This window comes from Lucilia sericata, unplaced genomic scaffold, assembly GCF_015586225.1.
Source record: "Lucilia sericata isolate MDLA Ls3-8-SP2 unplaced genomic scaffold, ASM1558622v1 Contig000004F_arrow, whole genome shotgun sequence".
In the NCBI taxonomy this organism is placed as follows: domain Eukaryota; kingdom Metazoa; phylum Arthropoda; class Insecta; order Diptera; family Calliphoridae; genus Lucilia; species Lucilia sericata.
The window spans coordinates 335,610-351,686 of NW_023994045.1; the positions used below are offsets into that span (position 1 = coordinate 335,610).

The window sequence follows — 16,077 nt, forward strand, 5'->3', positions numbered from 1 at the left end:
AAAATTTGGTAGACAGAATTTGGTTCGTATTAAATTTATTTGTGTCGAATTTCATCGCTACACTCGTATTTTTAAGCCATTAATGAGCGTTGCAGTCATTTTCTGAAGGGGACCTTATATGGGGGGTAGGATCAATCATGGACCGATCAACATAAAATTTTTTAGATAGATTTTGACTCGTATGAAACTTACTTATGTCGAATTTCATCTATATACTAGTATTTTTAAGCCAGTAATGAGCGTTAAAGTCATTTTCTGAAGGGGACCTTATATGGGGGGTAGGGTCAATTATGGACCGATCCTCATAGCATAGTGATTTTGGATCACAAGAAACTTACTTATATCGAATTTCATCGCTATATTCGTATTTTTAAACAAGTTATGGCTGTTAAAGCTGCTTTTCGAGGGGCCACTTGTATGGGGGCTATCCGAAAACGTGGACCGATATTGCCCATTTTCAATACCAAACAAACCTTACCTATAAGAAATATTTATGTGAAATTTCAATCCTCTAGCTCTTTCCATTCGGACTCTATCGTGCTTTCAACAGACAGACAGACAGACGGACAGACATGGCTAGATCGTCTTAGAATTTAATGAGGACCCAGAATATATATACTTTTGTGGGTCTATGACCAATATTTGGATGTGTTACAAACGGAATGACAAAATCAATATACCCCCCATCTTTTTTGATGGTGGGTATAAAAATAATACAAAAATTGTGTAATATTCAATTTCTGCGGCTTTTCATACAAATTATCATATTTTTTTAAATTGATTCTCTTAAATGGAGAGTATTTTGTTGTCTGCGTAGTATTTTGCAATAATAAACCATTCCTCGATTGAAATTAATCATACCTTTTCAAATCTATTGATTTCAAATCGTTCGAATTCCATCACATACCATATTTATTTATTTTATTTCGGCACAGTCAAATATAAAATAAATGTTTGAATGATATCTAGAAGGTTTTGCATTACAACCCAGCAAAAAAGAACTTCCAAAGAAGCGAAAAAGAAGTAGAATTTACTCCATGGAAGTACTGAAAAATAGCTGAAGAAGTGATGATTTTAACACAGGCTTGTCATAGGAGGGATGTCCTTTTTATTTGATTCCAAATTCACTACTTTTGAAGTCATTCTCAAGAAGTAATTTTTATGATCTTTTTTTGGAAGTTATTCGGAAGTGAAATTGTATTATTATAGAATACAACTAATTTGGCTTAAATAATTTTAACATTAATGAGGGTAATAGATACATATAATAAAACAGAAGCCCAAAAGTAAAATTTTTTATCTCCCAAGAATGTAAGAACAAACAAATATCTTCAGCTTTGAAAAAATATAATTATTTTCCAATCTTCGGAAGCCTTTAAACATCACTTCCTCAGAAGGTTAAAAAATTCACTTAGTGCTACTTTTAAAGTTGTGATAAATGGTATTCTTTTGGAAGTACTTCGTTTTATTTTTGCTGGGATGCTTTCTACAAATCTGAGTGATAACAGTAACAGTATTTATGTAATCCCGAAATCCCAAAAAATCCCGGGATCCCGAAATATCCCGGGATTGCAATTTTCAAAATCCCGAATCCCGGGATTTGTAAAAGCCAGTCCCGTTTGGCATCCCTACCTCTAAAGCTGTCATATTCAAAATTGGGAAGGTGCCGATTGGAAGGGCTGTTACAACAAGCCTCGAAAAGGACACTAAAATACCTAAGACTACAGCATCAGTGGCAACTACTGATAACGTTAAGGAGTCAAATCCTAAAAGCGAGGAAAATACCACTAACTCGCCAATAGAAGGTGCAGCTGACCTTTCCAAAATTGGGGAGATGCCGATTGAAAGGGATGTCAAAACCGGCCCCGATAAGGACACTAAAACACCTAAGACGCTACCCAAAGCATCATTAGAAAGTACAGGTAATTTTGAGGAGTCAAATCCTAAAAGCGAGGAGGAAGACAGAACAGCAGTGATGTCCAAAATTGGGAAAGTGTCGATTAAAAAGACTGCTCTTCCTATGCCTGAAAAGGACACCGCAGTGCCATCAATGGTACCCACTGCATCAATAGCCACTTCAGGTTACCCGGGTGAGTCAAATCCAATGAGCGGGGAAGTGATCACAAGCTCGCTGGAAGACAGTTTAAATGGATGACAATGATTGAGGTTATCCAAATAAACCTCCATCGGAGCGAGACAGCTACCAACGCTCTGATGGCTAAAATTAACACAGGTAAGATACATATAGCTTTAATCCAGGAACCTTGGACGATTCGCAACAAGGTTTCTGGATTAAATCACGCAAATTTCCAACTTTTCTACACTGATACAGGGTCTCGACCGAGAACATGTATCTTATGTCACAAGAATTTATGTTTTCTCCTCTCAACAGGATTATCCACGTCGGATACAACGGCACTGAAGCAAGGTCGTGGCAACATATACCTTGCATCTGTTTACCTGCCTTTCGATTCTCCGACACTACCACCAACGTCGGAGCTGATGAAACTGGTCGAAGAGGCACAAAGGCAAAATAAGCTTGGGGTAGTACAAACACCAATCGCAGGGGACAAGCCCTTATGGATTTCCTTAATACTAAAGACTTGATCACATCGAACTTAGGTAATAAAGCTACCTTCGTCAATAGAATCAGAGAAGAAGTATTAGATATAACTATATGTTCAGAAGAGCTTATGAACGAAATTCAGGATTGGAGAGTTTCTGACGAGCACTCCTTTTCTGACCATCGGTACATAAGATTCAAAATACTACGGCCGCCACCAAAGCCGATAAAGTTTCGGAATAAGTCTAAAACTAATTGGACAATGTTTGGTTCCTTACTAAAGAACCGCTTATGTCAGAACACTTTTCAATGTCGAAATAAAGAGGACATAGACGCCAAAGTAGAAATGCTCACAAGTGCCTTGGTTGAATCGTTCGAGGACAGCTGCCCTCTACGAGAGCGGGGATCTGCCCAGGATAACCAGGGTAACCGGGGAGATCCGGAACCTTGGTAAGACTCTTCGCAAACTTTTTAACCGAGCACGGCGTAAAAAGACCGCAGTATACTGGGATGAGTATCGTAGTAAACTTGGTGAATATAAGAAAATTGTTCGCAAAGCCAAACGAGACTCCTGGAAACTTTTCTGTTAACAGGTAGACAGCGTAAATGACGTATCGAAGATAAAAAAATTCCTATTCAAAACTCATGCCCAACCGGAATCTATGGTCGATGATACGGGCAGGAGGCTGGAGGTTATGGTGGTGACAATGAAACTCCTAATGGACTCTCATTTCCCACCCGGTATATCGAATAACATAGATGAACCGATATTGTAGGAAGGGGAGGCTAACACGGAAATTGTAATTACATCTGATATGGTTAAAGGAGCAATCAAGAGCTTCGCTCCCTATAAAGCTGCAGGGCCGGACGGCATTTTCCCGGCACTCTTACAGATGGAGGCGGGACTGGTTTCCGTACATCTGTCTCAGATATTCACTGCATGCTTGAAATTCACACATACCCCCATAAAATGCCAGTTGCAAGGGTAATATTTATACCTAAACCAGGAAAACCTAGCTATTCGGCACCTAAGTCTTATCGACCGATAAGTCTTACGTCCTTCCTACTTAAAATCTTGGAACGGATAGTCGATGTATGGTTAAAAGCAGTATACCCAACAAAGACCTAAAATGTAAGCAGCATTCTTATGTAAAGGGACGATCGGTGGAAACCGTTTTAAACGAAGTTGTCCACTACATAGGTGCATCCTTTGATAACAAACTATATACACTGGTGGTATGCACTCATATCCAATCCCTAGACCAGTTTTATGTTGACCGGGTGCTCCGTAACTGGATCAACAACATGCTAAGGAACAGATGGATAAGCTGCGAGACGTTCGATATAACTATCAGGAAAAAAGTATTACGCGGTATATCACAGGGTGGCATTTTGTCACCTTTACTCTGGGTTACCACGATTAATAGCCTCCTATGGACCCTAACCGAGAAAGGACTAAGACCTGTCTGCTATGCAGACGATGTCGTAATACTTTTAAAGGGAAAGGATCCAAATTACTTGTGTAGAAGAGCTGAGGAGGCTCTGAATATGGCCTTGAGCTGGGCTCAACCGAGAGGCCTCAAAGTTAACCCGGTAAAAACGGAAATCTGTCTGTTTTAGACAAAAAGTGCAATATCAAACTACTACAGGGAGTTCAGCTTACATGCTGCTTGGGTATAAGTGGTGCCATGTGTACTACTTCAACCAAGGCTCTGGAACCGTTGCTAGATATTCCACCCATTGAAACATTTTTTAGATATGAGGCGGCGCTTACAGCCGAACGGCTCTTTACTTTAGGCGAACTGGCCAAAAGCGGTTATAGGTCCCGTCATCAATGTATACTGGACACATTGGAAGGTTATACACAATCATCGGACGTACCTGATCGTATACCAGACACAGAATATGTCGGAAACTTTGAAACGCTGATCCCAGATAGAATGTCTTGGTCAAGCGGAACATTAGAGCAAATACCATTAGGAATCCGTTGTTACACGGATGGCTCTAAAGTTGGGCTGGGTTTCTATATTTAAGACCCAGAAACAGAAATATACCACCGTTTACCAAATCATAACACAAGCTTCCAGGCAGAAGTACGAGCAATAACGGAATGCGTAAATTGGATTAGAATAAATATGGCGCTTACAGCGCTTAATATATTTACCAATATCCAGAAGGCAATTAGGGCGATATCAGGCGATAGAACTAAATCTAAGTATTGGATTGTAAGAAAGTTTTGTAAATATGAAGAAATTTCTTCATATTAACTATTTACTAAAATACAAAAAATTAACAAAAAAATCTGTAATCTGGAATAAAAATTTCGTTGGCTGTATAATAACAAAATTTCTTCATATTTACACCCCATTTTGCAGTATTTAGGTAAATTTTTGGTTCTGTGTGGGCACACGGACGGGCGGACATCGTTAAATCGACTCAGAAAGTGATTCTGTGGTGTAGTGGTGTAGGGTATAATAAACTACATGCGGAGAATGAAGAAGCAACAGATAAACACAATCAAAATATGAGTTTTTAGCAATTTTTTTAAATTTTAATTATTAATATTAATATATTAAATTAATTAAACGTATAATGCCTGCAAATCATAACTTTAACTATTGGGAAGACAAATTTTACATATTAAACGTGCTTTTTGTAAAAAGTAATTGGTCGTGCTAAAATTTGTTGAATCTGATTTGGAACGTATGCCGGAGCAAAAGAGTGAAGGACAAGATTGTAACAGCTGATATATGAGTAAGACGTTACACAAAACAAAATACAACCCTGATCAGCTGCCGACGCGTCAAAAATTGAAAATTGCTGAACTTTTGACGGCAGAACCGTTACAAACTACAGTGTGTAACTTGTTAAATGAAAACACACTTTTCAACTTTTTTGATAGAAGCCTATAACGCACTGCCCCGTACAACGCGAGTTATGTACTTTCACCTTAACAAGAATCTTATATACCCACAATCAAAACCTTGTCATACATACGTATTGTAGTCTTTATATCTAATTAATAAATTTGTGTTTTTTATTTCAATAAAATAAAACAATAAAATTATTTTAAAATCAATGAATATTAAAAAAAGGGATGTACCCAACAATACTCCCCCTCCGGAAAGATTAACGTTTAATAAATTAAATGTAACACTTTTTTAAGTTTTTGTATAGTATTATCCATGTTAGTGTTTTCTATGTATGTAGTACCCCGTTTCTGTTTTTTTCGCATCGAGAAAAATTGTCGGAAAATGTATGATCATCTTGTATAAAATAGGACGTACACAAGAAATTTAAATATTTGTTGTTAAATTTTAATGCGTACATTTTGAAAATAAACTGGGTGATTGGAAGACTATGATATTTTTATTTTTTCTCGATTCGAGAAAAATACAGAAACGAGGCACAGGTTTTAGCTTGTCGGTAGAAATCGTTACTTTGCCATCCACATCTTACTTTAAACTTTTTTCTTTTTCAATTACTTTGTACGGTCCTTCAAATGTTGTTTGTAAGGACATCTTTTGATCAACATGTACAAATGCATATTTGCAAAGAGAAAGTTCTTTAGGTACATATGTATATATTATTATTATTACAACTTTTGTGATGTGATAAACTAGAAGGAACATTTTTAAAATATTCTTTTAATTTATTTAAGAAAAATCAAAAGAATTTTCTTCCATGTTCGAAACTACTACTTCTCCAGGCAATCTAATGTTTTGACCATACATCATTTCAGCAGAAGTTCCTTTTAAATCTTCTTTGAACATCTGAAACCGAGTAAAGCCACCGGAGTTTCAATTAGCCATAATTGTTGCCTTTCACTGTCGATGGAATCTTTCTACTATACCATTGGATTGTGGGTGATAAGGAGTGGTTATAATTTTATGACTACCTATTAATGTTGTTTCGTAAAAATTTTCGATGTATATTGGGTACCCTAGTTATCTTATTAGGTATTCCAAAACGACTTATATAATTCATGCAAAATGTCTATGCTATTGTCAACGCTGTAATATCCTTGAGTGGATATGATTCTGACCAAGAATATGATTTTAATTTATTTTACACATTATACGAATATTTTTTAAAAAGCCCTCAAAAAGGAATTAAAACAGTAATTATTGGTTTTTAACGTTTGATTCAAATCCTTCACTAAAATTCCTATAGAAATACATATGTATGTGACAATTTGTTTTGAATTACAAAGTTGGCCTCGAGAAGATATTTCTCACATTTATGGTTAGAAACAGTCGCATTATCTTAATATCCGGGGTGTAAGGGTCGGCTTTACTTTAAAAATTTCATATATTTTTCAAAACTTACGTGTTATTTCTTCCTTTGGGATAACTGTAAAACCAGCCCCAAATGTAATATAGTTCTAACAACATGTATCTTGAAAATCAGTCAGTCTTTCGTCTGTTATATTAAATCAAGGGTGCCCAAGCCGTAAGCGCTTGGTGCGCTTTTGTTTTTGTAAAAGCGCTTATGCTATGTTTCCACTGAGGCGTTTTGAGCAAATCTAGTGGATTTGGACAAAACTAGTTGAAATCATGTAGGTTTGCCATACAGTTTTGACAAATCCAAATCTACTTAATCTACTAGATTTAATTTAAAACATGTCGAAAATGTATTTTTTCGAACAAAATTTGCTTATACAACACTGTGTTGTGTCTAGGATAAGCAAATATAACTATAGGCTATCCATTCAAGTTGAATGTTTTCATCGATAAAGTGACTTTTCATTTCGAAATAAAAAGAAAATAAATTATAATTTTAAAATTAGTGGCATTTAATAAACAAATTTATACTTTTACAACTGTAATTTTGTATTTTTAATGTTTAAATTTGAAAGAAATTAACATTACTGTCGTTATATCAAAATAAAATGACGGGATTTGTTCGAAAATTCGAATATCAAAAACGAGTAAGCTCAGAGGAAACACCTTGAAGAGGTTTCAATCAGCTGATTATTTTTTTCTCCACTTGACTGGTACGCACTGATGTCAGAGTTTGTTATTGTTTACATTTTTATATTTAAAAATTTCTGTTAAAACAGAGAAAAACTTCGTTAGTATTTTGAATAATTTATGTAATAAAATCTGAGAAACTTAATATAACAATAATATTTTTTTTATTTTTCTATTAAATGTTAACAAATTAAACAATATTTTTTATATTTTATATTTACAATTTGTAGTTAACGCGATTAACCAAAAAAATTCTGTTCCGAAACATTTTATATAAAGAAACACATTAGGTATTTACTAGACATCTGCACGAGTGCGTTAAAAATGACTTACAAGTCACTCGTTTATTTTATGAATACTGTCTGTAGTGCGGCCGAAGTTAAAAAAGCAGTTGATCATCCACACACAACAATAAAAGTGTAAAAGCAAACAAATACAATAGAAATAGAGACAATAGAGTTAGAGTGAAAAACCAATCGGAATAATGTATGATCTGTTTCGAAATGTTTCGAGACAACTTATGAGTGATTTTATAGAATTTGTGTTAATTTAAACAAAACGCATTGTTACAAGAATAAAATACAATTAGTATAATTTAGAGTTTACTTTTAATCGACAAAATGCAAATAATCAATGGTACAGTACTGTGAATTTAAAAACAAGTATACCCATGCAGATGTTTAGTATTTACTAGGGATGCAAATCGGGACAGCTTTTTAGAAATCCCGGGATTCGGGATTTTTAAATAAATCCCGATATCGGGATTTCTAAATCCCGAAAAATATAAAAAAATCGAAAAATCTTAATAATTTACCGACAAAAATAAAATTTTCTATTTCATATTAATTCAAATTAATTCAAAGTACATACTTAGAATAAAAATCTTTCCATCCCAGGTACTGAATAGTAGAATAAAAACCTACTTCTGAGAAAAAGCTTCTTATATCTTATAAATATAAAATAATACCCATGATATCCAAATTTACAATGGTTTCCAAATTTACAATTTGATGAAACCTAATATTTAAATAGTATGTGTAATGGGGATCCATACGAGGCTATATAGAGCACCTGTACTGCACCTATATCTCCTCCACCTTATATCCCGTGTTCACTAACCCAAATAAGGGAATTATCTTCTCTTGACAGGTTGACTTCTATTATAGATTATAATACACCCATTAGATATCCGATAGTATCAATGCCTATTTATTGCCCTTTTTATACCCTTAGTGGGAATGGTATATTGGGTTTCTTCGGAGTACTGCTTTTGTTTTATACTGTCCTTAAATACTAGGGTGATCGACTCGATTTTTCAACCGGTTTTAAAACCGGTTTTTTCTGCTTTACCAGTGTCGGTTTTTTCTAAATGTTGATTTTTCGAATATCGAATAACACGGTTTTTTCAGGAACTATGATATATTTTTCTAAAGCATCATTGGTTAAACTTTTTTGATTTTCCTAATTAATTAAAAAATTTTATTTGTAAAATTGATAACTGTTTAATAAAATTTTATTAATCTTAAGATTATATTCCAATTACAATAATTAATTTACCGCTGAAATATTTAGAATAAGCTAGGATTACATAGTACCTTATGTTTAACAGAAGTGTCCACTTTTTTCCTAATTTTTTTATATTAAAGAAATAATGTAAATCAGACGACTAGATCCAAAGTTATAATCTGTTAAACTGTTAAAAATCATTTCGGGCCATGTTTTATTAATCAAATTTAAACATAAACATTAATTTCTTCAAATTAACATATATTTTTTTATTTATTATGAAAAACCGGTTAACCGGTTTTTTCTGAATTTGAAAAATATCAACCGGTTTTTTTGAAATGTCAACTAGTCGAACTATTCGAAAACCGGTTTTTGGAAAATGTCGAATAATCGATCACCCTATTAAATACCCAGATGAAATTTGAAATAATCGGGCTTTTGATCCGAGCCCCTATACAAAGCACAACTTTAAAAAAGAATTTATTGTCCACAATTCGCTTACAAAGAGAAGTGCCGCAATGAAATTCAGCATAAATACATTTTATGTAACCGTAAATTCGTCTTCCAAATTTTATGAGGATCGACTCATATGAAGACTTCCCCCAAGCATATTTCAGAAAAAATAGTTTTTTAACAATAAACTGCTAAAATATATCGGAGGCGAGGTATAAATTTATTATGAAAACTAAATTACATTTTACTCTCATAACTAGTGTATGGGGTTATATGGTCGGCCTTGCCCGCCTATAATTTCGTACTTGTTATTTTTATATATCCGATAGTATCTATGCCTATTTAGTATAGAAATGAAATTTGATATAAGTAAATCCCTGACGAGCCAAAACCTTTCTACCAAATTTTATGTGGATCGGTTCATAATTGACCCTACCCCATATAAGGTCCCGTTCAAAAAATTACTTTAACGCTCATTACTGGCTTAAAAATACGAGTATAGCGATGAAATTATCATAAGTAAGTCCCTGACTAGCCAAAACTTCTCTACCAAATTTTATGTGGATCGGTCCATAATTGACAATACCCCTCATATAAGGTCCCCTTTAAAAAATTACTTTAATGCTCATTACTGGCTTAGAAACGAGTATAGGGATGAAATTCGACACATATATGTTTCATACGAGTCAAAATCTCTCTACAAAGTTTTATGTGGATCGGTAAATAATTGACCCTACCCCCATATAAGATCCCCTTGAGAAAATGACTTTAACGCTAATTACTGTCTTAAAAATACGAGTATAGCAATGAAATTCGACACACACAAGTTCCATGCGAGCCAAAATCTCTCTATCAAATTTTATGTGGATCGGGCCATAATTGACCCCACCCCCATATAAGGTCCCCTTCAAAAAACGTCCTTAACTCTCATTACTTTCTTATTATTATTAATACTTGAATACGAGTAAAGCAATGAACAAGCAAAATCATCTCTAGCAAATTGTATGTGGATCGGTCCATAATTGACCCTACCCCCACATAAGGTCCCCTCCAGATAAATACTTTAACGCTCATTACTGGGTGGCATGTCATAATGTCCAATTGTGACACTTTGAAATCAGAAATGTATTGGAAAATTTGTTTAAAATTTAAGATAGGGACGCTCTTATCCCGAAAAGAATTGCTCCTAAATTTGGTAATTTTTACATTTTGCACTCCTATTAAAAAGTGTCCTGGATAGCCGGCCTTCGGCCGGGCGCAGGGGTTTCAAACTCTGGGGTATTTCGAACACCGGCTTCGCTAAATTAAGCCTTTTTTGATAAATGGACTCTTTGAAATCCATGGACTTTATGTCCCATTGCTCATGGACATTGTAACACTTTTGAAATTGTCATAACGTCCATGGACATTATGACTCAATTTAGTGCGTCATAACGTCTATGGACATTATGACATTGGACATTATGACACGCCACCTCATTACTGGCATACAAGTACGAGTGTAGAGATGAAATTTGACATAAGTAAGTTTCTTACTCGCCAAAAGCTATGAAACTTTTATAGGAACGTATAAATCTTCCTACCGGAAAGTGTCGGGAACTGATATTCGATGTAAACATGTTTTATATGAACCAAAATTGGTCTAAAAAATTATTATTATTTTTTTTTTTTTTTCATTTTAGTTATTATTTATTGAATCTTTCTTACATAGAAATTTACAATAAGTATTGAAATCTTAACCTAAACTATAACTAACGTCGTTATTGCCACTGCAATTTCAACAAAAGTTCTCGATAATTTGATTATCTGGCAAAATCCAATGTTTCCGTTCTTCTCAGTCGTCTATGACCCTCAAATGACAGCAACTCCCTGGCAAGGGGATTTGGGTGATCCATTAGTTTCGACAGGTAGGTTAAACAAGAGAGTTTGATCTCCTCGCGTATTATGGGGACATTGAGATCCCTATGAATATTACTATTGCGAATGTACCACGGGGCACCTGTTATTGACCTTAACAGTGCTGACTGCTTTCTTTGTAATTTTTCAACATTAGATGAGGAGGCTGTTCCCCACAGTTGAATGCCGTATAGCCATATCGGTTTTATAACTGTTTTGTACAAAAGCACTTTGTACTCCAAGTCTAGAGCAGACCGTGGTCCAATTAGCCAGTACAATTGAGCTGACTTTAATTTTATTTGTGTAACCTTGGCTTCAATGTGGTGAGTCCATGTTAAGCGGCGATCAAGGTGGATACCAAGATATCTCACATGGCTTTGTTCAGGAATTTTTATATTGTTTATCTGCACGGGAGGACAATTTTCCCTTCTTAAAGTAAATGTAACGTGAGTACATTTTGTAGCATTGACTTTTATTTTCCATTTGTCCAGCCATTTTTCCAATTCGCCGATGTGAAACTGGAGTTGTTCAGAAGCTATTGAAGGGTTTGCATGCATGCTTACAAAAGCGGTATCATCCGCAAATGTAGATGTGTGAGTCAGTGCGCTCGTTGGCATATCTGCAGTATATAAAATATATAGGAGCGGACCTAGAATACTCCCCTGGGGTACTCCAGCAGATATTTTTCGACGTGAAGAGATCACATCTTTAGATCTGATTTGAAAAGATCTTTCATATATGTAATTTTTAAGCAGTTTGTGAACATTCGCAGGTAGTAATGTGATAATTTTGTGTATTAGTCCATCGTGCCAGACTTTATCAAAAGCTTGAGAAATATCTATGAATAATGCAGAGCAATATTGCTTGCTCTCGAAGGCCTTCCGAATAAGAGTTGTTATTCGATGTACCTGTTCGATAGTGCTGTGCTTTCTTCTGAAACCAAACTGATGGCCAGGAATAATGCAATTATCGTTAAAGTGTACTAAAAGGCTTTCAATCAATAACTTTTCAAAAAGTTTTGAGAATAAAGACAACAGGCTTATGGGACGGTATGATGTCACTTGAGTGACATCTTTCCCCGGTTTTGGTATCATAACAATCTCGGATACTTTCCATGAGTTAGGGAAGTATCCAATACGTAGCATCGAGTTAAAGATGAACAAAATAATTCTCAGTGCTGAATTGGGCAGGTTACTTATCATCGTGGTAGTAATTTTATCTATACCAGGTGATTTTCCTGCCTTTAGACCTTTGATTGTCATCTTCACGGTAGAGAACCGGAATTTTATTGGGTGTGGAACCACATTATTTATAATGTTAGCACTAATAGAAGAATCTGTATCATTTTGAGTAAACACATTCTCCAAGTGATTGGCGAATGCTTCAATTTTTTCTGACGTATTTCTTGCCCATTGACCATTCTGAAGGCGTATAGGTGACTCATATGCAATAGGGCACTGCATATTTTTAACAGCTTTCCAGAGACTATATTCTGTTTTCTTAGTAGGGTCTAAGTTTTTGAGATAATTTCTCAGATTAGATTCCTTATTATCCTTTAAAGCGATGCGAAGTCTTCTTTGGCACTGATTAAGTTTAACCTTTATGTTTGGAGATCGTGATTGTTGCCATTGACGTCTGAGTGTTCTCTTTTCTTTAATAAGAGACTCAATGTTCCTAGGACATTTCGATTTTTTGAAGTCTCCCAAGGTGACTGGGGGTGTAGACACTTTGACAGCATCTTGTAAGATATCCGTAAATATATCGACAGCGAATTGTATTTCATGGTCATTCTTCAATGAAATGTTTTGTGGCAGGTGTGAGCTAACATACATTTTATACTTTAACCAGTTCGTTTTCTTGTTAGGGAAACAAGAACAATAGTTTTCCAATTTATTTGGGGTTTCTAATAACGTTAAAATTGTAGGCGAGTGGTCTGACGAGAGGTCCAATGAAGGGATCACTGAAATAAATTCTCGTTTTATATTTTTGATTACAGCAAAGTCAATTAGATCGGGAATCTTATTGAGGTCTGTAGGCCAATAGGTAGGTTGGCCACTAGATATGGCATCTAGTCTGTTGTTCGATATTGCTTCTAGCAATTGTCTGCCTTTGGGAGTAATGAGGCGAGAGCCCCAAAATGTATGTTTTGAGTTATAATCACCAGCTGCTATGAATCTTGGGCCAAGAGTTTTAAAGTATTCGAGAAACTGCTCTCGATTAACATTATACCTAGGAGGACAATATATTGAAGATATTGTAACTCGACTATCAGGTATATTTATAGAGGTGGCCTGGATATGGTCCTTTTTGTATTCTGGCATTGGGAAATGTCTAATATTTTTTCTCACTAAAATGGCTGTTCCACCACAGGCTCTGCCACTTGGATGTTTTGTATCGTAAGTGTAGTATCCATTAATTCTGAAACAATTCTTTAGGGTAAAGTGTGTTTCAGAGACGAGTAGTACGTCAATTTCCTGAAGTAGCAGTAATTGTTCTACTTCATTCTTGTGTTGGCTAAGGCCGTTAGCATTCCAAAAACAAATTCTTAGAGAATTCATTTTTTATTTATGTGCATATGAAAATAATGGGGCATTATTTTCATTGTTTGATTGCAAATTCTCATTATTCTTATTTGTAAGACTTCTATATTGGGCACTAGAAGTTTGATTTGCATTCATTTGGGTAACGGAACCCTCTTTTGTCGTATGGGCATACGAGTTATTCTGATTGCTTTTATTTGTGATACTTCTATATTGAGCACTAGAAGTATTAGGAAGGCTTGGGAAGTTAGAAGCTTTATATTGAGCATATAAAGGTCTTCTGGCCTTATTTGATTGTTGGATGTGTAGATATACTGGACATCCGCGATAGTTAGCAGTGGGATTTTGACCACAGTTACTGCATTTTCTTTTATTGTTATCTGTTTTTGGGTAAGGAAAATCTTGACTCTTATGGATGTCTCCGCATCTCACACAAACAGATGGTAATTTGCAGAAAGTTCTGGTGTGACCGAACTCTTGGCAATTTAGGCATTGAGGAGGACCTCTGCGCTTAATGGGTTCCTCTACAGTTATTTTGCGATTGAGAAGATATCTTAAACTGTATATTGGATGAATATCACCCTTTTTTTTCAATTGTGAAGAGTTAAAAGTAATTTCAACTCTAAACATTGGTTGGGGAATTTTGTCCTTGTTAAATATATTGTGAATGGACTTCACTTCATAACCTTCAGACTCTAGCGCCTTTTTAATGTCATCAGTTGGTACAGAGCTGTCTACACCTTTGATAACTACTGTCAAACCCTTTGCACTTTTTAGTTGATACGTGTAATAATTTCTTTTCTCAGAATCAAAACTATCAACTATTGTTCTAAAAGACTTTTCTGAATAAGTCTGTATTTTTGTTTCCTGAATATTTCCTTTCCGTAGAGAGACTACATGGAAATTTTCTTTGCCTACAAGTTGGGACAACTTATTTACCAATAGATTGGTGGTAGGTTCGCGCAAATAGAGGGGAGGTGGCTTTTGGTCTTTTAAAGTCATGGATGGTACTTTTTCACTTTCTTGGTTATCAAGCAGTGCAAAACGATTTTGACTTACGGAATTTGTTTTCGCTTGTTTTGGATTTGGTTCCAAATTTGAAGTCCTAGGGCTGGACTTACGTTTTGCATATGTGACATAACGGTCCATTCCCGTTTGGATCTTTTGCGTTTTATGCGAGCTCAATAAATTTGGAGTATTTTTTGGTATGGCACCAGTATTCTTTGACATTGGGCTTGAGTGACCCTCCTTATCATTAATGGTTTTCACAGTGTTAATATTGTTATTGGTACTATTTGTGATATTGTTCACATTAGCATTACTATTTACATCAACCATTGAATCAGTTGTTTGATTATCTATTTTTTCTTTTGCTTTGTCTTCCACACAATTGTCTTGTTTTGGCGCACTTGAGAGAGGAGATCTCTCGTTTGTTGTTGTTTTTGAATCTGTTGTTTGTTTATTTATTTTTTCTTTTGCGCTATTATCTACACAATTGTTCTGTTTTGGCGCACTTGAGAGAGGAGATCTCTCGTTTGTTGTTGTTCTTACACTTAAATAGTTTTTATGATTTTTTGGATCATAATTATTGTTGTTGTTGCATGGAGAGCTCATAACAAAGTATGCATTTTTTCCATTGCTACTGAGCCTCCTTTCACTTGTTGGAGAGTTAGAGAAACTCATGCACAATAACACACACTACACTCTATTTAAGGTTTTGTTGTTATTTTTTCTTTTTGTATACTTTTTGCTTTTTTATAAATTGTTTTGTTAATAATTGCATTAACAAAAACGACAATTTATTTAATTTAAATGTATTTTTAATATTAAAAATAAATAAGTATGTATTTAATTAGCGTCCATTCGCTGTTACTTATCTTTTTTTATATTTTTATTAAGAATTTATATTCACAATGTTATTTTCCTGTGAGAGCGATTTAAAACACGTCTATCCACTATAGATGAATATACATGAAAAATTATGAAAAATTTTATAAAAACGGTCAATAATTCACCCTACCTCTCATATTAGGTCCTATCAGTAAATTTGATGATGTTTATAGGAAAGCATTTATTTTACGGCATACGGTTTGATGGTGGGTATATTAGATTCGGCATAGCCGAATATAGCACTCTTACTTGTTTT

At 34.9% G+C, this 16,077-nt stretch overlaps 1 protein-coding gene across 1 annotated transcript in view; it reads right to left on the reverse strand.

Annotated features, from left to right (window-relative positions):
* Nucleotides 1–15,269, reverse strand: part of LOC119600408 (probable serine/threonine-protein kinase mkcB) — a 31,665-nt gene extending 16,396 nt beyond the window's left edge. Inside the window, exon 1 of the mRNA XM_037950615.1 lies at nt 14,871–15,269. Within this exon, the coding sequence (XP_037806543.1) occupies nt 14,871–15,269 (399 nt within the window). The remainder of the gene's footprint in view (nt 1–14,870) is intronic.
* Between the last annotated feature and the right edge of the window lie 808 nt (nt 15,270–16,077).